Genomic DNA, 24,788 nt, shown 5'->3' with positions numbered 1-24,788 from the left:
AGGCCTGGCCAACAGCAGCGCTGCCGCGGGGCAGGGCAAGCACCTCAGGGCTCCCCCCACACACCCCGGATGATCAGCCTCTGGAGTGAGGCCAAGGCCCTGGAGCTTTTAAAAAGCTTCTCAGGGGGTTTTGCTTCCCGGCTGGCGTTGAGGGCCCCGGGCTGGGGCGGGTCTTCGGCTCCTGATCTGGGCGCCCAGTGGCTTACGGGAGGGGATTCTGTGGAAGGGTGTCCTAGGACAGACGGAGGGAGCCAGGACGGAGGGGGCCGGGACAGAGGGGGCTGGGACAGAGGGGGCCGGGATGGAGGGGGCTGGGACGGGGCAGGCCAGGATGGGGCAGGCCAGGATGGAGGGGGCTGGGCCAGGGCAGGCCAGGCCAGAGCGGGCCGGGACAGAGAGGGCCAGGACAGAGAGGGCCAGGACAGAGCAGGCCAGGATGGAGGGGGCCAGGATGTGTGGTTACAGAGGCGCAAGGAGGCTCCGGGAGCCGGGGGCAGGGGGGCTACTGCTCCGGCGGCTGGGCAGCTGGCTGTCCTGCTGCTAGGGCTTCCAGGTGGCAGGGACATCAGTCAGGACAACGCCGTCCATCCCGCACGGAGAATCACGGTCACACCTGAGCAGAAGCAGGAGGGCGGTGGCTGAGTAGCTCTCAGCGGAGCGTGTTCTCGCCCCTCATGGCCTGGCCTGCTCTCCTCAGCCTCACCTGAGTCACCGCCCGTGGGCCCCTCTAGCAGGGCGGTCTCCCTGCCCCTGCGCGTCCCTCGCCGCGCTCACTGCCACCCGGTATACTTTACATTTCGTAGGTATTCGTGGGGAAAGTGGCAGTGACCGCGCGTGACACCTGCCTCTTCCTCCCCTCCGGGATGGAACACTACGGAAGAGGAACTTTTCCTTTTTTTTTTTAATCCCCCCCCCCCCCCATTGTTGTATCTCCAAGGCCTAGAATCGTGCAGCCCAAGCAGGCATGGGAGAAACGTCAGTGCTCTGTGGTGCCTGGGTGGCTGGTTCTCCTCGAGGCCCGGCGGCTCCCGCTCTGACTTTCCAGGTGTGCTGCGCGGGCGCGTGTGTCTCTGAACCTGGGACGGGCTCCCCGGGGTCAGTGCGTGGGGCCTCGGGGGAGCTGGTGTCTCCCCAGCATCCGCCCCCCAGGTGCACGTGGACCCGTCACTCGGCCTCAGGGTCCCCAAAGGAGTCAACCTGCGCCAGCAGAGGGCACTGGAGAGCTGTGCGCCTGCTCTTTGGGGCGAAATCCAGAATTCTTGGCGGGTAGCGTTAGGGACCCAGGAGACCAGGAGTGGTGGAAAGCAGGGAGCGCAGCCCTCTCTAGACCCAGAGTCCCCCGAAGTTGTGCGGTTGCTGCGCAGAGTCTGATTTCCGCCCCCTTTCTCCCCTAGGAGCCCCCCCTCAAGCCCTGGGCGCAGAAGCATCTGGTTGGGGTTCGGAGGGGGCGGGTCGCCCAGCTGGGCCCCTAGGAAAGGGACCCCCAGGGAAGGCCGCGGCGCCCCCAGGGCCTCCCTCCCGTCCCCGTTCCCAGGTCTCCCAACCCCAGAGGATCGCAAGCTCCTCCGGCTTCGAGATCCTGCCCCCCCCAAGCCCCCCAGCCCGGAGTTCCCTACTTTCTCCTCCTGGACGGAACCACCCGGGATGAACAAAGGCGGGAGGCCTCTGCGCCCTTCCCGCGGCGGGGGCTGCGACAGCTGGCCTGGCCCCACCGGGTGCGGGGAAGGGGGCGGGGGAAGGGGGGCGGGGAAGGGGGGCGGGGGGCCGCGGCCCCGGGGCGCCGCTCGCCGTCCCAGCTCCGGGCTTCGTAGGCGGGGACAGGCGCGCACCGCCCCCTCCCCACCCCCGGGAGGCCACCGAGAATTCCCGATTTCGGGGATCTCGGGGTTAGAGTCTGGGTGTGGGATTCACCAGGAAAAAGCAGGCATTTTGTGGTTTTTGACTCCAAGATCCGCCACCTGCCCGCCCCCCCCCCGCCGGCCTCCCCATCCCCGCCATCCCCGCCCGCAGGTCCCCGCCCCGCCGCCCGCGCAGCCCGCCGCCCCTTCGGCAGCGCGCCCCCCGTCCCCCCGGGTCCTCCGCGCCCCCCAGTGTCCCCCGCGCCCCCCAGGTCCCCCGCGCCCCCCGTCCCCCGCGGCCCCCAGGTCCCCCGCGCTTTCCGTCCCCCGCGCCCCCATTCTCCGCGTCCCCCCCGTCCCGTGCGCCCCCCGCGCCCCCCGGGTCTCCGCGCCCCCCGTCCCCTGCGCCCCCCGCGTCTCCGCGCCCCCCGTCCCCTGCGCCCTCCGCGCCCCCCGGGTCTCCGCGCCCCCCGCGCCCCCCGGCCCCCGCGCCCGGGTCCCGCGCCCGCCGCATCTCGTCCCGGCGAGGGGTGTGCGTGCGCGCCGGGGGCCGGCGGGCCGGGGGCGGGCCGGGCGGGAGACGTCAGGAGGGGCGGGGAGGGGAGGGGAGGGCCAAGGCGCCGAGGGCGGAAGAGCCCCGGAGAGCGCGAGCCGGGAGGCGGCGGCGGGGCGCGGGCGGGCCGGGCGGGGGCGCGGGGCCGGGGGGCGGCGGCCGGGAAGTGAGTTGTGCGCGCCGGGTGCGCGCGTGCGAGCGTGTGTGCGCGTGTGCACGCGCGTGTGCAGGGCCGGGGGCGGGCTCCGGCCCGCGCCCTCCTCCCGCCCGCGCCCCGCGCCTGGCCGCCGAGTCGGGCCCCGGCGCGCGGGCGGCGGGCAGCATGCTGAGCCTCCTCGTCTGGATCCTCACTCTCTCCGACACTTTCTCGCAAGGTAAGGCCGCCCCGGCTCCCGGCGCCCGCGGGGCTCGCACCCTCCCCCCCCCCGCCCCGGCGCGGGCCCGACTTTCCCGCGGATGCGCCCAACTTGTCCCCGGGCGCGCGCTGGGGTCGGGCCTCGGCGGGACCCGCGCGCAGCGCCCCCGAGCCCCCCGCGGCCTCCCCGCCCCTGCCGGTCCTGCGGGGGTGATGGGGGGGTGATGGGGCGGCGATGGGGCGGCGATGGGGCGGCGACGGGGCGGCGACGGGGCGGCCAGGGCGCTGGGGGCTCGGATCTGGGGTCGGGCCGCCGGGAGCGGGGACCCTGCTCGGGAAGATGCCGAGGGAATCCCGACCCCAGGCCAGCCCGGGGGAGGGGCGCGGGGAGGGGGGCTCCGGCCTGCCTGGGCCGCCCCCCTGCAGCACGGGAGGGCTGCCCGGGCCCGGTGGGACCCCTGCCCGCGGAGGCGCCGGCTGGGAGCGACTTCCAGGCAGCTGGGCGGTTGGACCTGGGGGGGCGCTTGGAGGGGGCGCGGGCCCCTCCTGGGGGGAGAGCCTGCTCGTGGAGCTTACTAGGAGCCGGCACGGGGGAGGCCCCCGGCCGGGAGGTGAGGGAGCCGTGGAGAGGGATGAGGCCCGAGCGACCCCGAGCTGGGCGTGGGGGAGCTGGGGAAGCCGAGGGCCCAGGCTCGGGGTGCACGTTCCCTTCCCCTGGGTCTCACTCCCGGAAGAGTGAACCCCGCCGAGCTGGCCGCCCCCCTTCCAAAAATGGAGCTGACACACCAACAGGGAGGAGCAGCCCCGGCCCGGCAGAGACAGCCACTCACCTAGGGAGCCCGACCTCCCCACAGGCATCCCCCTAGCGAGCCGGCACATCCACACAAAGACAGCGGCACCGGGCGCACAGATTCCTCCCCCGCGGCGGCTTCCACGCTCGCGCACCCAAACACACCCCAACTCACCCAGACACGGGCGTGTGTGCGGGCGGGCGTCCACAAGGACACGCACACACTGAAGCCCTTACACAGACACCAACCCTCCAGCAAACAAAGAAACTTGAAGGGACGTCCACACAGCAGACACCTAGGGAGGTGTGCAGCCTGCATCGAGGAGGCGGGGGTCCCCCCGCGGGTGGAGGCCGGGCTGGGGAGCAACACCCTGGGGTGCTGGCTGTGCCGGGCTGCCCGTGTGTGTAGGGGTGGGGGTGCTGCGGGACCCCTCCTCTCGTCGCCAGACCCTCTGCAGCCCCCAGGGCTCGCCGGCTGTCTCAGTGGGGGGCTGGCCTGCACCCTTCTTTCCCATCGGGGCCCCCCGGGTCCCCCAGCACGAGCTAAGACACGGGAAGGCGCTCATCCCCGGGAAGGCGCTCATCCCCGGTGGGAGCTGGGTGGGAGGCGGCGCCCGGAGGGCGGCCTGGCCCCGGGGTTGGCAGGCCAAGCAGCCACTTGGCAGAAAGTTGGGAAGAGGACCTAAGTTCTGACTTCGCCGGGCGGCTGCGAGGGGTGGGGGGCAGCCCGGCGGGGTCACGCAGCGTGTGGCGGGGGCAGGCCGTGTCCGCTCCCTTCCCGCAGCCCCAGCCTGTCAGCAGTCTGGAGCAGAGTAAGCTCCAAGCGACAAAAGCTGCAGCTAGCAAGCAGGGGAGCCATGTGGATTGGATTGGGCAGGAGGCGGTGAAGGAGGGGAGCGCGCTGGTGCCTCCCGCCCTCCGGGACCGGGGAGGGTCGGGGTGGCCGGGCGCCCCCCTGGTCCCCACGGGGCGGACAGCGAGACTGATGTGATGTCAGGGTGTGCAGTGTTTGGGTGGGGGAGGGGGCCCAAGGAAAGGAAGGGGGGAAGAGGCCGGGAGGGAAGAGGAAGTCCGGGCTGAGGTTCCTGGGAGGGCCTGGGGAGCCCAGGGAGGGCCGTGGCAGGGACCTGGGGGCACTGGGACCCCCACGGGGTGTGGGATGCTCCTTGGCCTCCATCCTTGGAGAGAAAGATCTCCAGGTCAGGGACTGGGGTAGTGGGAGAGGAACGAGGGGGAGGGGCCGGGGGAGGCTGGGGAGGGGAGAAGGTGGCAGCAGTGAAATTGGGGGGGGGAGCAGCAAGGAGGGGGGAGGACAGATTCAGCCCAGGCAGAGAAATAAAACTCGCGTTTTAAAGAATTTCAATGGGCTTCATCAATCTTCATTTTTCACTAAATAATTTTCTGTATCTTATCTAAATGAAACCCATTATCCTTCCCCCCGTTTCCATCATGCGCCGGCTCCTCAGACTGATTGCGCCGAAAATTGAAATATTTATTCATTTTCTGGGAGATTTTCTCGCTCCCCAGTCTCTGGGAGGAGAAATTGAAAAAGAAAGATTATAGCTAATCAGAGCAATGTGGGATGACAGGCTGGCTGGGGCGGGAGCTGCCTCGGGGGATGGAGCGGGGGGGGGGGGGGGGGGGAGGAGAGGAATCGGTCCCTCCAGCCCCCAGAGGTCCCCAGGGCCCCCGCCTCGCGCGAGGGGAGGCCTCAAGAGCCTCCTGCACCCCCGGTTCCACGGGAGTCCGCCCTGCCCTCCCCCTGCGCACAGGCTGCAGACGCCCCCTGGGCCGCCTGGAGGCCGGGGAGCCGCGGGTCCCCCTCTGACCTTGGGGGGACGCTGCCTTCCCCTCGGGGTTAAAGCGGACACGCGTGAGGGACCGGCGGGGAGGCACCGGGCCTTGGTCTCCACCACACGCGGTCACCAGGCCCGGCTCAGCTGTCACCTGGAGAGCCCGTGTCCTGATGGAGGCTCCCCTGGCCTTCCTGCCCTGGGGACCGGTCTTGAGTTGTCCTCTGGTCTTGAGTTGTCCTCCGCGCCCCGGTCTCTGACACCAGAGCCGGGCACTCGAATGAAGTGCCCTTGACTCCCTGATGGGTTGGTTGGTGGGATGCAAGCGCCGCAGGTGCGTGGGAAGGCCACGCATGACCACATGGCAGGCTCCGGGCTGCTCGCTCTGTGGTTACGGCCCCTCAGCCCCTCTGTGCACGTGTTGGGTCAGCTTGAGCGTGGCTGGCGCCTTCTCGGGGCCTCCCTCTGCTCACCTGGACACCGAGGACGGAAGGCGCACCCCACGGGGTCAAGGCGGCCATGAAGGTGCTGCTGAGCGCCTGCCACCGAGGTGCGTCACCGTCGGAGTTTGCGGCTGGGCCTTCAGGGCAGCAGGCGGGTGGCCGCTGCCTTCTCGCAGGTCCTCCTCGTGCTCCTCTGCCTTCTCCATTCTTGTCCTCGACCTCAGGGCCCCCTCGGTGGGGGTGAGGGCGGCAGGAGGAGAAACTGAGCAGCCTCGGCTGGCTGGAGGTGTCAGGAGCTCTGGGGCGGGCAGGAGAGCAGAGTGGAAGAGGCTGGCCCTCCAGGGGGAAGGCTCCAGGGCCCCAGCGGGCAGCAAGGAGGGACAGGAGCTGGAGGTGGCCTCGTTCCTGAGCTGGAACTAGTGCGGCTCACTTGCGAGGCCCTCGCACCAGCTACTCCCCCCGCGTCCTCTAGTCTAATCTGCGCAACAAGCCCCGAGGTCGGCTCCGTGCTGGTCCCCTTTCCTGGATGGGGAACTGAGGTGCAGACGGGGTCCACGTCTTGCTGGTAGTTGTGGGAACCCACTGGCCTCAAAGCCTGCACCATGTCCCCCACCCTGGGGACCCCACGTGCCCCCAGGGATGGATCTATCCGGGGCCCTGTGGAATGGCAGCTGGGGAAGGGAGGGAGGGAGCGTCCGGTAAAGGGGAACTCATTCGCGTTTTAAAAGCAATCCTTTATTCCGAAATTCCATCTTCACACGTCTAAGTATGGTCTGGGCTTTCTCAGGCGGTGCGACCGGGCTCTTGCGTGGCTTTTTGGAAAGGAGGTTCCCTGGCTGCAGCCGCCTCTGCGTCCAGTGCCGAACGCAGCCGTCCGGTGGGCGAGCCGCACCTGTGGGAGCTCTGCGCGGGGTCGCCTCCTGGGACGTCCAGAGCCGGGAGCCGGAGCAGGGAGCGGAGCCGGAGGCACCCGGCGGTCACCTCGGAGCAGGCCTTCCTGGTGGGACCGAGGCGGGGTCTGCGGCGGCCTGTGCGCGGGGGGCTTTGAGGTGCTCCGCGGCCAAGTGTGGGTGACGAGAGCTTGGGGGGCGGGTACACAGCACAGCACCCAAATCAGTGCATGCTGAACTCCCACCGTGTGCTTCTCACCGTGTCCCTTAGTCCTGTTAACGACCCCGTGAAGTGGGTCCTTCCCTCCCCAGTTTGTAGATGAGGAAACCAAAGCTGAGTTCAATGAACTTGTTCAAGGCCGTACCTGGGGTGCTGGGTCCCATGTTAAGATTCTCCTTTGCATGGCTACAAAGCCCTCACTCAGCCAGGCACCCCCACGACGGGCGCACGTGCATCCAGGTGCCTTCATGACAGGCATGCGTGCATCTGGGGGCCCCCATGACGGGCGCAGGTGCGTCCAGATACCCCCCCCTGACGGGCCTGTGTGTCTGGGCACCCCCGCGATGGGCGTGCATGCGTCTGGGTGCCTCCATGATGGGCGCAGGTGCACCCAGGAGCCCCCATGACAGGCATACATGCGTCCAGGTGCCCCCGTGATGGGTGTACGTGCATCCAGGTGCCTCCATGATGGGCGCAGATGCATCCAGGTGCCCCCATGACAGACGGAGGTGTGTCCAGGCGCCCCCGCGATGAGCGTATGTGCGTCCCAGGGCCCCCGTGATGGGTGTGTGTGCGTCCAGGTGCCTCCATGACAGGCATGCATGCGTCCGGGGGCCCCCATGACGGATGCAGGTGCATCCAGGTGCCCCCCTGACGGGTGTACGTGTGTCCTGGGGCCCCCACGATGGGTGTGCCTGTGTCCAGGTGCCTCCATGACAGGCGGAGGTGCATCCCGGGGCCCCCGCGATGGGTGTGTGTGCATCCAGGTGCCTCCATGATGCGCATGCGTGTGTCCGGGGCCCCCCGACGGGTGGATGTGCCTCCGAGTGCCGAGCATCCCCCGGAGCTGGGGCAGCCCGGAGGGTAGAAGCCGCATCCTCCCCGGCACCCCCGGCGCCCAGCCGTGCTGTCTCCCCGCCCCGTGTGGGCGCTCTGTGGCCTCGTTAGTGGGATGGGAACCGTGCGTCCTGCCCCGACCCCTGCGGCCCCCCTTCTTCCTCTGCTCGGTTCTCTCTAGTTGCAGAGTACCCCACAGGTTCCGCGCCGCCACCTGCGCCACCTCCTCTGGGAGGGACACGAGCACCTACCACGCGGGCAGGACGGTGCTGCTTCTCCGCCTGGGAGATGAGATCACGGACCCCGCCAGTGGTGATTGCAGGGAGGGGCCGGGGGCCAACGCCTTTGTCTCCCTGGTACCCAGGGACTGCTTGTGCCGGCAGGGACATCGTTGCCCTGCATACAGGGCTGAGAGCCTTCCTGACCCCCAGCTCCAGCCTGGCCTCTTCCCCGGGGCCTCTAGGCCGTCTTCCAGGGCAGCGGGGCCCAGGCCAGGGAAGGGCGGCAGCAGAGGGGACAGACCTGAGATGGGAGGCCTGGGAAGGCCGACCCCGCAGCCAGGAGCGACCGTGGGCGCACTTCAAGTGAGGGAGGAGGTCCTTGGCTCTTGGGAAGGACCCACTTTGTGTTTGTGAGTCGTAGTGCCCGACATCGGACCCACGGCAACGTGCTGGGGCAGGAGGTCTGTCCTCACTCTGTCCCCGCACGAGGAAGAGCCAGAGGAGAGAGGCCGATGGTCGGGGACGAGGCCAGGAAGCCATGGAGGAGCCAGGGCAGCAGCCCGAGCCGCGACGTTGGGGAGGGAGGGGGTCGTGGACCAGCGCGTGTCCTTAGGACGTCGTGCACAGGCCCTCCGTGCAGCGTGTGTCCCCGGGCATGTGTCCATGTGCTCACCCCACCGCCCGTGCCCCCGTCAGCCACCCACCTCTCGGCCCACATGCGCCCGGACACGCGGTCACGGGTCTGCCCCAGCCCGCCCCCCCACGCCGCTCCCGGCTTGGGCGCCGTCCTGGGCCCCTGAAGGCCTGCGCCTGTCCTGGGGGTGCGTGTTGAGGCCAGAGCTCGGCAGGACCCGGCGGCTCCGTTCCCAGGCTGGGACCCCCAGCTGCAGCCCCCAGCCCTCGCACCCGCCTGTCCTGGTCGCAGCGCCCGGCCCCACCGAGGTCCTCTGAGCACCCGGGGCGAGGGCAGCTCGAGGCGGCGTGGACGCGACCTTCCGTGTCGTCTCCCCTCCTGCTCTCTGCCCCCTTGGCTCCCGGAGCTCCCGGTCTCCCCCTCCCTCCACACTGGGCTTCTCCAGCAACGCTTAGGAGCCTCTGCTGTCCCCGGGGGTGATGCCGCCTCCCTCCCTGCCCTCCTTGAGCCCATTTAACAAAATTGGGGTTGGATTGAAATAAATGGGCTTTGCAGCCAACTGCCCTCCTCCGGATGAAGGGTCTTGAATGCAGGCCTGGGAATCTCTAGCTCTCCCTGGCAGCTTCCCTCGTTCCTGGGGTGCGTCCCTCCACGGAGAAGGGACAGCGGAGACGAGCCTGAGGGGTCCTGGGGTCCTGGGGGTCCTGGGGGGTCAGGGGCTCTGTGCTCGGGCTGTCCAGGCCAGGAGGGGAATGCGGATCCTTCTGGACTTTGGGGGGCTGCTTATCTCTCCACCCCTTCTGGCCTCTGGCGGCACCTTGGGGAGCACAGCCTCAGGGAAGGCGTGTGGGAGGAGGGGGCACCAGGCCCTTCACCGGGAGAAATGCCTCCTGTGGACAGACGCAGACCTAAGGCCCCGTCCCTGCCCCGCAGGGCCTCCTGTCCTGATTCGCTGGCTTCAGGAGACCCCTTTCCTTTTCCGTAAAATGGGGAGAAATCATTTTATTTTTTCAAGCCAGCCAATGTATGTCACTGTGTCCGACACAGCCTTATGGGCGTTATGCAGGAATTTTTAAAAATGACACGATATCGGAGTCCGTCCCAGAAGCCCAGGTGTGCGTGCCCCGGGTCCTGGCATTGCTGCGCAGGGTGACCCCACGCCCCGGGGGCCACAGGGGCCAGGGAGGGCACCGTGCAGGCCCGGGGCCAGGGATGGACAGGATGTGCGAACGGCGGGAAGACAGACAGGAGGGCCAGCGCCCCCGAATTGCCCAACTTCTGGAGCCAAGGTGTGGCTGCAAAGTGCGGGGGGCGGGGGGGCCCTGGAGGTCACTTGCTGGGGGGTCTGCTGGGGCCCGGGGTGAGGTGATGTGGGACAGACCGGGACAGATCCCAGGAGGTCGGGGAAAGCCAGGCCGGACTGGGCGCTGCGGGGAATGTGGGGCCCGCTTCCGTTGTCCAGGGTGAGCCCCCCTCGCTCCTACCTGATGCCCCTTCTCCAGGCGCCTCGCCCACCGGGCTGCCCTCCAGGTGAGATCTGCAGCCCTTCCCTTAGACAGCGAAGGAGACCGAGGACCAGGGCCCCACCACGCAGGAGCAGGCGGCCGCCTGCGGGGGGGCGTACTGGTCTTGCCCATCCTCTGGCCGGGGACGAGCCTGAGTGGAGCCCTCAGGTTTAAGATAAAGATACGTGGGGGAGCCCAGGGCAGGTCAGGGCCCAGAGCCCAGAGCCTGGGGAAGCTAGGAGGGTCCTGGGGGGATCTGGAGGGTCCTGGGGGGGCCTGGGGGAGCTGGGGGCCGGGGAGGAGCTGGGGGACCTGGGGGGCCTGGAGGGAGCCTGGGGAAGCTTGGGGGGGCCTGAAGGGTCTGGGCGGCCTGGGGGAAGCCTGGGAGGACCTGGGGGAGCTGGGGGAGGACCTGGGGGAGCTGGGGAGGCCCTGGAGGGCCTGGAGGGCCTGGAAGGTCTGGGGGCTGGGGTAGCTGGGGGGCCTGGAGGGAGCCTGGGGGGTCTGGGGGAGCTGGGGGGAGCCTGGGAGGACCTGGGGGTGCTTAGGGGGCCCTGGAGGTCCTGAGGAGCCTGAAGGGTCTGGGGGTCCTGGAGGGCCTGGGGAAGCTGGGGGGGCAGGGGGTACTTGGGGGTCCCTGGGGGGGCCTGGAGGGTCTGGGGGGCCTGGGTGGGCCTGGAGGGCCTGGGGGATCTGGGAGGCGTGGAGGTCTGGGGGGCCTAGGGGACCTGAGGGGTCTGGGTCCTGGAGGGCCTGGGGGAGCTGGGGGACCTGGGGGGTCTGGGGGGCCTAAGGGGCCTGAAGGGTCTGGGTCCTGGAGGGCCTGGGGAGCGTGGGGCCTGGGGGGGACCTGGGGAGATCTAGGGGGGCCTGGAGGGTCTGGAGGTCCGGGGAGCCTGAGGGTCTGGGGGACCTGGGGGGGCCTGGGGGTCCTGGGGGCTGCCCAGAGTCTAGGGGAGCCATCTGGTTGGGTCTGAGGGCCAGTGCAGATGACCCAGAGCTGGTGGCCACAGACGTGTGCACCTGGGGGCTGGGAGCCCAGACTGTGTGCACCTCCGGAGCCCCGAGCTCCCCTTCAGATGGAAAGCTCTGAGGAAGGTTCCGGCCTCGGCTGCGAGCCTGGGTCCCGCGAAGCAGGTGCTGCTGAACGGCTGGGCCGGGCCCTGTCCTAGGCACCTGGGCGGGTGGGAGGGCCCACGCAGGGTGGACCCTGTCCCGCTGCAGGCAAGCAGGGTGACACGCTGTGGGATGGAGCTGAGGGAGGAATGTGAAAAATGCTGAGGTCTGACCGGGCGGCCGCCAGGGGAGGCGGGGAGGCCACAGCCCGGCCGGGGGAGGGGACCGCAGATGGAGGCTGGCTGCGCTGGAGGGCTGGAATGCCGCCGTCCCCATCCCCGTCCGTGTCCCGCTCTGGACAATCCCCGATTGTGCCCCCTGCTCCGGATGGAAGGAGCCGCGGAATCCGAGGGAGCGGGCCGAGGTCCCTCCCCAGGATTATGATTTCCAGGAACAAAGGCCGGGGCTCCGTAAAGCCCGCTTTGCCCAAATCTCAGCCCCGCGTCCTCCTCCTCCTCCCGCCCCCGCCGCACCCACCGGAGCTCATCTCTAAATTAACTTTGTCCTTGTAATCAGCTTAGCCAGGCTCTCCCCCTCCTCCGCATCCTCCCAGGAGCAGCCTGGGGCCCTGCTCGCCCCATTACCCAGCAGCATCGAGCCAGGAGGTGCTTTTAACTGCTTCTTCCCATTCGATTCGCTTAACTGGGAGGTTATTAGGAGGAGAGGAGCTGAGATGGGTAGACGGGGCGAGAGGGACCTGCGGGGGAGGAGGCATCGTCTAAGGAGCAGGAACCCCGGCCGGCAGGCAACGCCCCCGAGAGAAGTTGAGGTTTGCGCCCCGGGGTGCCCTTGGTCTCCAGAAGCCCTTCGGTCAGGACGGCAGGGCTCCTGGGTTCTGGTCCCGGGCCCCGAGCGGGTGCCATCCTCTCCCCGCGCCCACGGCAGCCGCCCTGGGCACGCGGATCCCCCACCGCTGCGCCTATCACCCCGCTCCCATCTGGGAAGTCGCCCCTCGGCAGGCGGTGGGTGAAGTGGGAATGCAAACTCATTTTAATGTCAGTTTGAGCCAAATATAATTAGAAGGGAAAATCTGACTTTGCAAAAAAAAAAAAAAAAAATCTAATGCATTGCAAAGCCAAGTTGAAATGACTTCTGGATTATCTGCGCAGCGGCCGCTCTCCATTTATGCAGAAAATTGAGAGCGGGGCCCGCGGGGCCTGCACCGAGGGGATTTAGCTTGTGCTCTTGCCTTTGGTCTCCGTCCAGGGTCGGGTCACGGAGACGGCGCCTGGCGTCCGGTGAGCCCTGGAGCGCCCCGGGGCCTCCTTGCCGGGCGGTCTGGGGGACGGCCACCTGCGAGGTTGCCACCAAGCCGCTGGGCAGGAGCTTCAATTCCCTGGCTCCGGACACGGGAACAGTGCGCGGCACAGCGGCCCCTGGCGCCTCGCTGCTACCGCCCTGCGAGGGGCCCACGGCAGGTCATCGTCCAAGTACGGCGGGCGTCAGGGTGCCGCGGCATCCGGCGGGGACCGCCAAGGCCCAGGCGGCCGGTGAGCGCCCCGGGCGGCGCCCTGGTTGGGAGCCCTGGGCCCCGGCTTCGGCACCTGCAGCGCTCACCGCACCGTCCCCGGTAGGCGTGACCCCGGCACCCAGCCTCTGCAGGAAGTCCCCACTCGGTGTGTCACGGCCACGGGTCCCGAACCCCAGTGTCTCAGGGGACACCGCGGGGTCTCGACGAAGGGCGCCTCTGATTTGGACGGTCTCCCGCAGGTGGAGGCGCCGCTGCGGCCCCGGGTCCCGGACCACATGGGAGGCTCGGAGGCGGGCACCATGGGACGTGGGCCTGGCACACCCTGCCTAGGGGCGCCCGAGAACGGAGTCCTCGTATCCGGTCCCCCCGTGGGCCTCCCTAGCCGGACAGCAGAGCCTCCCTGAGCCTGGTCCCCACCACCCCGTCTGCCCCAGGCCTCGCCAGGACAGCAGCTGCCAGCTCCAGAGCTGCAGAGCCCGGCCTCAGAAGAGGTCCTCAGGCTGCAGAGGGACGCCCTGGGAGACCCACGGGGGGAAGCAGGAGCCCCCAGAGGACGAGGCACATGCGCACATGGGGATACCTGCCCACAGACCGGCGGGGCTCCAGGGTGGCCGTGGATCTCTGCGCCTGGAACCGAGGGCTGTGTCAGGGATGCGAGCGGGGAAACGACCCTTTAGGGACCTGCGTGTCCCCGGACTCTCAGGACGACTCTTGGGGCCCCGACCGAGTCCACGCGGACCTCGGCCTGTGTCCTTTGTGGAGGAGAAAGGATGCGCCTTACCCGCCCTGCTTCAGGCCCCGTGAGCCCCGAGTGGGAGGCTCCCCTCTGCCTCCCACTCTAACCCCTCCTGGCCCTGCGGGAGCTGTCTCATTGGGGCTCCAGCTGCACAAACGTCCTGGGGCCTCCGTGTGGACGACTCACAACTCCCCCCGCCCCGGCATGTTCCTCTTCTCCTTGGAGGCAGGGGTCCCGGCGGCGGAGCAAGCCCGTAGGCCCCACACGAGCCAGCGCAGGGGGTCCCCTCGGGGGCAGGTGGTTCCGGCGAAGCACCGAGGCTGCTCTCCGGGTGTCCCCACTCAGGCCCTGACTCGTCCCGGGTCCCGTCCGAGGGCCACGGGCACTGGGGGGCCCTGGCGTCCTTCCCACCGGCCGACAGCCCAGGGCCCCCCATTCCCGCTGCTCAGGGCCGGGGGAGGGGGCCCCGACGGCTGGGGCTGCGGGCTGAGGGCACGGAGGAGGCAGACCCCCGGCAGGCCCCGTTCCAGTGTCACAGGAGGCGTCACGGGGGGTGTCCTCGGCCCAGCCATGCCGGGGCGGGGGGGGGTGACCCGGGGGCCTCCATGTGGGCAGAGGAGGGTGGGGGTCTGCCTTTGGGGTCCCCTGGGAGCCTGGGCCCCGTGAGATGGTGCAGACCGTGGCTCTGGACCTGACCTGAGGGAGCAGACGTGGTTTCCCTGGGGGGCAGCGGGGCCTAGATCCTCCCCCGCATGCGAGGGTTGTCTAGACGGTGGGTTTGAACCCCTTGTACATCTGCTCGGAAGGAGACAGAGATTCGGGTCTGCAGGGTCCATTAGGAAGGTGCCCTGGATGGGCAGGGGGTGGGGGACAGGGGGATGGGGGGGATGGGGCCCTGGGTGGGGTCGGGGACCCTGGGGGGCAAACAGAGGCCCTGATCAGGGTCCTGGGGGGGGGAACAGGGGCCCTGGAGGGGGAGATGTGGGCCCTGGTTGGGGGAATGGGAGCTCTGGGGGGGGGAATGGGGCCCTGGTTGGGGGAACGAGGGCCTTGGGTGGGGGAATGGGGACCCTGGAGGGGGAGATGGGGCTCTGGTAGGGGGGATGGGGCCCTGGTCGGGGGCAGGGGCCCTGGGGGGGATGGGGGCGAGGCCGGTCCCAGGCGGGGACCCTGAGGGAGGAGCCTGCCCACGTGAGGCGAGGGGGCCGCGGGAGCTGTGGCATTGCCCCGTCACGTGTGACCCCGCAGTGCTCGCACCCGCTCCCTGCGGCCACCCGGTGCCCGTGCTCCCCTCGGCCCGGTCTCCCGCGTCCCCCGCGGCCCTTCGGCGTCTGCAGGCCTGTCCCTCGGCAGGCCTGAGCCGGGCCCGCTCCCGCAGCATTCGGTGCCTGATAATTTGTGGATTATGGCTAACTCTCGATAAAGATTCCCCTAATTGCCGGGCTCACCTCAGGTTCTATCATCAAAGCAAAGCCGCAAGGCCCCCTCTCGCCCTCCTTTCCTTTTTATTATCTCTTAATTAATCACTCTGGCTTTCACACTTAGCAGATAATTACAGTCTCCTGGGCACGCAGCTCATTTTCATAACCTCCTGCTCCAAGCCGGCAGCACGGGGGTGGGGGGAAGGGAGGGACGCCGAGGGGGGGGGCGTGGGTGGGAGGGGGCGCAGGGAGGAGAGAAGGGGCCCCAGGCGGCCTGGGCGCCCCCTGCAGCCGTGGGAGCCGAGGGGGCCGAGGGAGGTGCTGCCTGGGGAGGCCCACCTGCGCCCCTGAACCCGCCCGCTGCACCTGCACCCCGGGGCCCCCACCCCCCAGCTGTGTGCCCCCGGCCTCCCGCCCCCCTGTGGCCACACAGGGGCCTAGTGAGGAGCACGACGTGGTCGCAGGTGAAGTCCCTCCGGTGTGTGCCGGGTGAGCGGCCTGCGGGTGGGGGCCTCCATCCAGGCGGGACCCCGGGTCGTGGCCCAAGAAGTCTGTGCTGGAGGGGAAGGGACAGCGGTGTCCCCTGGGGCTTCACCTAACCCCACGGGGACCGGCAGGCAGCGCGGGGCCCCACCCCGTGGGACGCGGGCCACCATCACCGGGCGCCAGGGACCCGAGGCTCCGCGTCCACGAGGCTCCCGCCCCGGCCTCGCCGCAGGCCTCAGGCTTTCCTCGCGCTTCCCCCAGAGTTGTGAGGCCTTGGGGTTGTCACGCGAGCCCCTGAGCCCCTGAGTTCCCTCTGCGGGGTGAGGCCCCCTGAGGAGGCCACTGTGACCCCGCGAGCCCTCCTGTCCCCCTTCTGAGCCGGCCTCGGGGGCGGAGGCACCGCAACAGGAACAGCTGTATCCAGGAGCCGATGCGAGAGAGCACTGGCTCGGGAGTCTGGCTGTGCAGCTTAGCCCCGGTTGTGACCCAGTGACCTGGCCTGTGTTTTATTTCACCGTAAAATGAGGAGGTTAAGTCTCCAAGACTCTGGCGGCTCTGGCGGCCGGTTCCCGGCTCCTGGCCACCGTCCTGTGGGAGTTCACGAGGAGAACTGCTCTTGCCGGAGGAGGCCGGCCCTGGGTGTCCGATTCGGGTTGGGGAGGTTCGGACTCCAGAGGCCCGGAGCAGGGTCACCCAGGACGGCAAGGGGCGTGGGTGGGGTGGCCTGGGGGGGGCACGTTTCCATGCTGTCGAGCATGCTCTGGACTTGGCGCAGGAAATCAGGAGCGGATCCCCCCCAGGGCCATGCGCGTCGCGTCCACAGTCCCGGATGGATCAGACGTTCGGGGTGCGCGCAGCATCCATGGTCCTGGGGGGACCCTGCGCTCGGGGTGCACTCAGTGTCCACGGTCCCGGGTGGACCAGGTGTTCGGGGTGCACGGCATCCATGGTCCTGGGCGGACCATGCACTTGGGGCACACTGGGTGTCCACAGTCCTGGATGGACCAGGCGCTCGGGGTGCGCAGTGTCCACGGTCCCGGGTGGACCAGGTGCTTAGGGTGCGCGGGTCCATGGTCCTAGGCGGACCAGGCCCTCGGGGCGCACGTGACGTCCACGGTCCCGGGGGTACCAGGTGCTCGGGGTGCATGGTGTTCATGGTCCTGGGGGGGACCCTGTGCTCAGGGCACGCACAGCGTCCATGGTCCGGGTGGACCAGGTGCTCGGGGTGCATGGCGTCCACAATCCCGGGGGGACCCTGTGCTCAGGGTGCAGTCCGCGTCCACGGTCCCGGGTAGACCATATGCTTGGGGCGCACATGATGTCCACGGTCCCAGGGGGACCCTGCGCTCGGGGTGGGGGCCTGAGGGGGGCTGTGGGCGCGCTCGGGCCCACATAAGATCTCTCCCTGGGGAGACGTGCTCTGGCGTCGCCCTGACCGTCAGCTCGGGTCTATGAAAAGACTTTGCCGAGTCTTGTGGGAACATAAACATTTGGCAGCTTTCTTTCCCCGAAAGCTATTTCTTCTCTTGCTCTGGGAACGTGGGGCAGGCAGATCCAGGCCTCGCGCCCTCCCCGCCCTCCCTCCCGCTCCCCGCAGGGCAGGCACCCTGGCCTGGTGGGCCCTGGGGCGCTGGGACCCCCTGCCCCGTCTGGGCGAGTGGAGCAGGGAAGCAAACAGCCCTCCCAGGAGGAGGAATTACGAGCAGGGAGGAGAGGGAGGGAAAATAAGCAAATGGCATCAGCGGTGAAAAGTGAATTCCAGACATTTAAAATTCTTTTGGTTTTAATCATCTCCGAGCCCTACTGGAGCTGGGCTGGGGGGGAGGGAGGAATGAAAACCAGGGCGCAGACGGGAGCCGTGTGCGGGCGCCCCCCCATGCCCGACGACGCCTCCAGGGGCCCCTCCTGACTTACCTCCCCTTTATCTCATTTCACAGACTCCGCTTAAAGCACTGACCTTTCGGTTTTCCACCAGATTGCAAGTTCCCCGAGGCCCTGGGTTGTGTTTTGTGAAAAACAAAACAAAAATAACAAACAACAAACCCCAACCTCTTTCATAAGTCATGCCTGGGCCTCCTTGGCAGCCGAGGGTCAGGGCCCCCAGGGGAGCTTCGGGGCCTGTTTTCCTCCTCTGGGAGCAAGTTTGAAGAGAGGGGCTGAGCCTGGGAGGGGCCCCAGAGGCCCCGGAGGCCGAGGGGTCCGGGTCCGGGCGCCGGGCCGGTGGGGAGCTCGGGGCCGGCAGGGTCAGCATCTGCTCTGGGAGAGGCCTGGGGTCAGGGCCCTGCCCCCTGCACGCTGGGGCCGCTGCTCAGGCGGGGTCCCTGGGGCCCTGGGCTCTGGAGGGCCGGGGGGGCCTGGGAGGTCGCCGCCGGGAGCCTTGCCTGAGCCTCTTCCCCCTGGTCCGGGTCCCCCCACCCTGTGCTCGGCCTCTGCTTTCTGAGCACCCCCAGTCCAGGACCCTGATTCTGACTTTTCTAGTGTCTTGTGAAGTGAGCTCCGCGCGCGCAGCCAGGACTTGAACTCAGGACGCTGGGGACGGAGTATCACAGGCCCACTTCACTCCGTGGGCACCTACTGTGCCCGTTTGGGGTTTCTCCGGCCGGACAGCCTGGCGCCCGGGCCCCGCGGGCTCCTCGCAGCTGGAGGGTACCCAGGACCCGCAGGCTCCCTGGCAGGGCCTGCCTGGGGCGCTCCCTCTGCGCAGGGGCACGTGCATGCCCCGTGGGGCGGACACCTGGGTCCCGGCACCTGCGTGGCCACCGGGCAGGGACCTGGGCCGCTGGAAGCGCGCGGTCGGATCGAGTCCTGACGCTCTGGGTTCGTCGTCGGGAGTCCCTGCATAGGCTGCAGCGCCCGCCCTGACCGTCGGGGTGATGGTGACCTCACACGGCGCCGCGTCCCAGCAAGCCCGTCTGCGCTCCCGCCTGGGGTTGTGAGGGTGCGTTCACGCAAAGGCCTCGGGGCCCAGGACCCCTGGGTGTCGGAGCGATGCCTCCGGTGACGGGTGTCCCCGGTGCCACGGCCTGCCCGCCTGGGACTGCCCTGCCACCCCTCGGCCTTGGCGGTGCAGGCGGTGCCAGGTGGCAGGACGGCAGGGTCTCAGGTGCCCCCGTACCCCACTGCCCCTCGCCTCGCACCTGCCGAGGCTTCTCAGGTTTGAAAGCCGCTGATTGCCTCCCGCCCCGACAGCAGTGAGCACGGGACTCGAGAGAGGGTCTGTGACCCATGGCCCTGAGCGGAGCCTGCACCCCGTTCCCGCCGCCTCCCCCCAACACCCCTCCCGCCCCACTTCCGTGGCACAGACCTGGAGGTCCGGTGGTGAGATCAGGAGCCTGTGGGGCTCCCGGATGTGCCCTGTCCCCCACCCCCGCCCCACCCCCGCAGCCTGGGGATTAGGGCCAGCCTGGAGCCTGAAGGTCTGGGGAGGGGGGGGCGGGGGGGGGAGGCAGGTGGAAGGAGGAAATGAGAGAAGAGGTGATGATAAGGAAGCAGCTGGATGGAGGACGCAGGGCAGGGAGGAAGGTGAAGGGGAGGGCCGGGATGAGAGCGAAACCTCATCCATCCCAGAGAGAACGAGGGGGGAGGGGGGAGGGAAGAGAGAGAGAAACCTCAACTTTTTATTTAAAATCAGAGAGCAGTTGTACGCCTGGAGTCGTTGCCATGGCAACCGCAAAGAAAAGGAGACAGAGGCCCTGGTGAAGGCGTGAAAACCCAACAGGGGTAAATGTTTAAAGCCAGGAACAAAAACCATTCAGAGATAATTAAGTAACAGGCTGCAGGTTCCAGACTCCTGGCCATTGTGTCGGGGGGTGGACGCCTGGGACGCCGGGTCCTCGTTCACCCAGGGGCTCAGCGGCACCTGAGCTCCAGCGCTGCCTCCACCTCCTCCCCTGCGCCTGGGGCCGCCCAGGCCCGGAGGCCCAGCCCCCAGCCCCGAGGAGAAGGCCGGGGTCAGCGGGCAGGGCTCTGGTCAAATCAGGATCCCTCCGCGGAAGAGCTTCTGGACCCCGCACGCCGGGAAGGGGGGGACCTCAGGTGTGGACGGCCTCCCGCCGGGTGATCTCCAGGGTACAGGACGCAGGGTCACCGGCTGGCTGACCTCTGTGCTGCCTCGGGGGGTGAGATGGGGTCCCCGGGCTCTCCGTCCAGAGGGGGTGAGGGTCCAGCAGTGGCCACGAGCTTTGCTGGAGCCACTCACCTGGATGCTCCAGGTGGGGGGGGGGTGCCTCCAGCAGGATCCCCTCTCCCCAGCCTCAGGATGGCCAGGAGCTAAACAATATTTGGGGCTTCCGTGTATGCCGTAGAGATTTATTTTAAATGCCCAAGTACTTTTGTATTTTGGGGGTTCCACTCAAGCAGCCCCCCCTGCCGCGGACTTTGGCGTAGCTGGCGGCCCACAGTCTTGGCTTCTGGCTCCTTCCCTGCAGGTGCCTCCCGGGAACCAGTGGCCGTGGGAGCAGTGGCTGTGCTGGGGCAAGAGTCCGGCCTCCCGTGGGGTGCTCTCCCTCAGCCGTGACGCCTCCCTGCTGTCCTCGCCTGCAGATACTCTGGGTTTATCCCCAGACTGAGCCAGAGCCTCAGAGAGCGGCCGGCAGGGACTGACGGGCCCCCCAGGAATTGCTTCCCCTGAGCCTTGAAACTCGGTATTTACTGGGTGGGGGGGATGTTGCCGGACGTGGCTCAGCGCACCACGCGTCCTTGCTGAGCATCCGCGGAGAACGTGCTGTGGCCGTGCTCTTCCCAAGCCGCCAGCTGGTTTTTATTTTGAGGCAATGGGACGTTGCGTCACTGATTTTTGGCTTCGCCCTCGTTGCACTTGCTGCTCGGAAGCTCCTGGCGAGCACCGAGCAGACTAACTGGGCCCGAGCTCGAGTCGTTGCTCCCATCTTGCTTCTCTTTCTGGCTCGACGCTCCAGCCCCGCCTCGCCCACTGCCCACTGCCGACTTTCTCCTAGAAACGTACCGTGCGTGTCCTGGACTAAACGGCTGTGTATATGGCCCCGAATCTTTCATGGGGTAAATCCAGTCAGTTGAGATGGGGCAGAACCTGCACCCGGGCGGGCAGCCAGGCAGTGAGCAGCTCCTAAGATGCGAGCCGCGGTCGTAGGCCACCTGGTATCGTCGGTGGAGCGGACTGTGGAGAGCCGCGGGAGCCCCGGGTGAGGTGTGCAGGTGCAGTCCACCCCCGGGGGCGCGGGAGGGGGGCTCCCCGCGGGCAACACCCGCTACTGCCTCCAAGTAATTCCCTTGAACGCTGGGACGCGGGCGCCGGGCTGAGGTCTTGATGATCACACCTGCCTTCTCATTGGCCCAGGGAAGGCCACGGGTAGGACGAGAAGAGGTCGGCACCGTGTGACCTCTGGGGGCCTCGCACACCTGCACCCCGGGAGACGGGCCTGAGCCCTGTGCCTCTTGTCGCTCTGTCCTCAGCCAGCCTTTCATCTGGTCCCCGGGGGGAACGAAAAACAGCACCTTTAGCCCGTGACAGCCTGTTTTGCTCATTCCTGCCCTTATTGAGCATTTACTGAATGCCAGGCACTGCCAGGTGCTGCACGGAGGGGAGCGCTCTTCCTACGGCCTCAGCGGGGGCTTCCAGTTCCTTCTTTTCTAATTGGGAGAAACTGTTCAGTAGACATGCAGCCCTGTTGATGGGCACCCAAGTCCTCCCAGTGATGGGTGTCCTGGGTGCTCCCAGTGATGGGCACCCAAGTCCTTCCAGTGATGGGTCCCCGAGTGCTCCCGTTATGGGCTCCCGAGTGCTCCCAGTGATGAGCCCCCAAGTGCTCCCTATTATGGCCTCCAATGTGCTCCCAGTGACAGGATCCCATGTGTTCCCAGTGATGGGCTCCCCTGAGTGCTCCCGGTTATGGGTTCCTGAGTCCTCCCAGTGATGGGCTTCTGAGTGCTCCCAGTGATGGGCACCTGAGTGCTCCCAGTGATGAGCCCCCAAGTGCTCCCCGTTATGGCCTCCCATGTGCTCCCAGTGACAGGATCCTGTGTGTTCCCAGTGATGGGTTCCCCCAAGAGCTCTCTGTGATGGGCTCCCTAGTGCTCCCAGTGACAGGCTCCTTAGTGCTCCCAGTGACGGGCTCCCGAGTGCTCCCAGTGACGGGCTCCCGAGTGCTCCCAGTGACGGGCTCCCGAGTCCTCCCAGTGACGGGCTCCCGAGTGCTCCCAGTGATGGGCTCCCGAGTCCTCCCAGTGATGGGCTCCCGAGTGCTCCCAGTGACAGGCCCCCATGTGTTCCCTGTGATGAGCCCCCGAGTGCTCCTGGTTATGGTCCTCCTAAGTGCCGGGTCACATGTCCGACCCCCCTCCTGCTTCTGCATTTCTCCCAGCCTTCTTCTGTCTTTTCCTCAAGGTCTTTCTCTTGTTTTCCATTAAAATAAATTTTTGAGAAAGAAAATAGCTGCATATTGTTTTTTCCTGTCTTTTATCCTTCAGATTTTTTCTTTTTAAAATTCTTCCCCAATTACTTACAAGGGGGAAAAGAAAGAAGGCCGCCTTTGGAATCCCTCAGTTCTTTCGCTCAGAAGACAAAAGATCCTTCAGAATTGGGGGGGGTGGCGGGGAGAAGGGCTGCGGCTAAAAGTCTTCATCAGAGTCAGAAACCTGACAGAAAAGCTTTGTTGGGAGGGAAGGGGGGACTGGAGACTCTAGGCTGAAGGGAGCGGGGTAGCGGGGTAGCGCGCGTTCCCATCCACATTTTCACCGAGTATCCTCCTCCCGAGGCTTCTGGAAGCCGCCAAGCCCGGGTTTGCATTTCAGCCCGGCCCACGATTACCAGGACTCAGGGCCTGGGAGGAGAGGAGGCCCGGGTGAGGGCGGCAGCGATGTAGCCTGGCTGATGTAGCCTGGCTGGCGGAGGGCAGGGTGCCTGCCTGGCGGAGGGCAGGGTGCCTGCCTGGGGAGGGAGGGAGTGCACGGTGTGGACGAAGGGGCACGTGGAAGCAGCTGGTCCAACCTCCCGGGTCGTGGGGCAGAGAGGATTCAGAAACATCCGCCGCCAGTGAGGGAGAATGAGAAGGGGGTGGCACGGGCATTAGGAAGGGGGTCTAGCAGGGCGGGAAGGGGGCCTGGACGGAGCAGGACGGAGCCCCCACTCACCGGGCGGCCGGGCAGCGGCCCTGGCAGGAGGACTATCTGCGGCAAGTGCTTGACTCCCAGGCGGCCCGAGCCAGCACCCGGGACCCAGCACCCAGCATGGGCTGCTGTGTGATGAGGGACGAGGGCGGATCTTCCCAGGAGCCTCAACAAAATGTGATTAGGGAGAGAAACTCGCTTCTGCTGTTCTGGCTGCTGCAGAAGGGAGTTATGTAAGGGCTCCTTCGGGTGACTCGGAGCATCCTCCCCCGTTCTGGTCCCCGGGTCTCTGCCTGAACCCCAGAAGTGGGAGCCCAGACCTTCCACCCTGGCTTCTGGAAGGTCCTGGCCATGGACATGCTGCCGGGGAGCAGGTCTGACTGTCAGCCTGCAGAGGGTGAGCCGGGACATGTGTGGATCGGAGGAGTCAGTACCTAATGAGACCCTGGGAGCCCAGGAGCTGAGGGGGGAGGGCGGGAGGAGGGAGACTGGGCAGGGCTGGGGTGGGCGGGCGCACAGAAACAGGCCGGGTGGAGGAGGAAGGGTTAGGGTTAGAGCGGAGGCCGGGCCGGTTTGGAGGAAAGGAAAAGAAAGTTAAAAAAAAAAAAAAGAGAGAGAGAGAGAGAGAGAGAGAGAGAAAGGACTGAGTGATCCCGAGGTGGGAGCCCCGTGTGCCTAGCAGGGTTCTGGGATCCCAGGGGGTGGAGGAAAGGGTGTGGCCCGTTCTGGCCCAGGCTGGGGCGGCTGACCGCGGGGTGAGGGCAGGGTGGCCCAGGGGCGGCCTTGGCGCGGCCGGTGTGGGGGGGCCCTGGGAGCGGGCTGTGCCCAGGCGCCTGGCTGGGGCGGGGGCAGCAGGAGTGGAAACTCTGGGCCTAATTGCTGGGTCTCAGCTCTCGCAGGGAGCGCGGGGCAGGAAATTCCTGGGATTCCAGGCCTGTAGGATCATTGCTGAGCGCAACCGCAGAGGCAGAGCAGGGAAGGGCAGAGGGCTGCTCCCCTCCATCCTCCTCCCCTGCAGTTTTAAAGCAGCGCCGGGGAGGGGAGCTGAAAGGGAGGCCCCAGGCCTCAGAGCCTGGAGAGGAAGGCCCGGGCGGGGGTCCGGGCGACAGACAGGCGGCCCCTCTGTGGGGTCGGGGACAGGCGGCCGGCTGGGGCAGGGATCGCCTGGGAATGAGCCTGGGGGCAGGACCTGAGCCAGAGCCCCACCAAGGCCCATCATGGGGTGTCAGGGCCCCGGGGGCCAGGGGCCTGGGGGTCTGGGGATCTGGGGTTTGCTGTTTCCTCTGCTCTAAGGGGGACAGGGCCCCAGGGCCCAGACCTCCCCCACTGGGAGGGGACTGAAAGCCAGCCCAGGCCGTGTGTCCCCTCTACATCCCCTGAACAGCCCCTGCCTTTCCTCACCTCCCAGCTCTCCCTTGCCCACGTGCAGGGTCCCCAGGGAGCCCTCTTCTCATCCTTCCTCCTGGACCTGTGTCTGCCCCGAGGGCACAGGGAGTCCTCTCAGGCCTGTCCTCCACGTCCTCCCAGCAAAACACCCTTTGCTCTCCAAGTGGAGGCCTCAGCCTCAACGTGGCCCCTGCGTCAGTCTTGGTCACAGTGGGTCATGCCCACTGCCTCCCCCACGGACTGGGCGCCCCGGGGCGTTGGGGACGCGCTCTCCCTTCCCTCTGGGGCCTGCCACACAGGGGGGCGACGCGGGCGTGCGTGCACACACACTCCACACACATGCACTCACGTGCACACGCCACATGCACACACACGCACGGAGCTTGCAGAGCCACCGCCCCACCGAGCTTCGGGCAGGTCCCGGGAAGGGAGGGCTCCAGGCCTGCCTCCCGGCCGCAGCCTCAGCGGCCGGGACACCGTCGGGTGCTGCTGAAAACTCATTTTTCTGCTTTCCGAAGCCAATGACTTCTGCACTGTCTACGCCGCTGCTCTTCCTGGGATACGGGGGGCGACGGGACTGCCCCGGAGGGCACTGGGCTCCAGCGCTCGAGGGGGCCGTGGCATGGCTTCTGCTCAGAGCCCGAGCCCCCGGATGGACGCAGCGCTTCCTCCAGGAAGCACCCCCGCCAAAACCCCAAAAGCTCTCCGTCGGAAGCGCTGTATCTGGACTTCATTCCAGGACTTGGTGGACTTTCCTGGGGTCAGATCATGAAAGGTCTTCACTTCCTCCTGAGACCCGGGTGGCCGGTTGGTAACCAGGCCCCTCTCCTGGGGGCCCAGGGCCCGTCCCTCCTGAACCTGAAGCAGATCCTGCCCCTAACAGAACTCGCCTGCCCCGCAGGTGGGGGTGACTCCTGAGTTTGGGGGGGCTGGGGTGCGTCAGGCATCGCCCTCACCTCGGGGTCCTTCCTGTGCCAGCTGTGTGGCTCGGAGCCCTTCGCTCCACCTCC

At 67.6% G+C, this 24,788-nt stretch overlaps 1 protein-coding gene and 1 long non-coding RNA gene across 4 annotated transcripts in view; both read left to right on the top strand.

Moving 5' to 3' along the window:
- Positions 1 to 2,490: 2,490 nt before the first annotated feature.
- KIRREL1 (kirre like nephrin family adhesion molecule 1) overlaps positions 2,491 to 24,788 on the top strand; it is a 64,463-nt gene continuing 42,165 nt past the window's right edge. For 2 of the 3 annotated variants that reach the window (XM_072759765.1, XM_072759763.1), the window contains exon 1: positions 2,491 to 2,765. In XM_072759765.1, coding sequence (XP_072615866.1) covers positions 2,714 to 2,765 — 52 coding nt within the window. In that variant the 5' untranslated portion in view covers positions 2,491 to 2,713. Of the gene's footprint in view, positions 2,766 to 22,728; positions 22,790 to 24,788 lie in introns of those variants that run through there. The other variant, XM_072759764.1, reaches the window with a different exon arrangement.
- On the top strand, positions 18,918 to 21,715 carry LOC140599095 (uncharacterized). Its single transcript, XR_012001824.1, has 2 exons — positions 18,918 to 19,344; positions 19,737 to 21,715. It is a non-coding gene; the product is annotated as an uncharacterized lncRNA (long non-coding RNA).

Source organism: Vulpes vulpes, chromosome 5 (assembly GCF_048418805.1).
Source record: "Vulpes vulpes isolate BD-2025 chromosome 5, VulVul3, whole genome shotgun sequence".
Classification (NCBI taxonomy): domain Eukaryota; kingdom Metazoa; phylum Chordata; class Mammalia; order Carnivora; family Canidae; genus Vulpes; species Vulpes vulpes.
The sequence above is the reverse complement of the archived record's forward strand: the minus strand, read 5'-3'. Positions and strand labels throughout refer to the sequence as shown.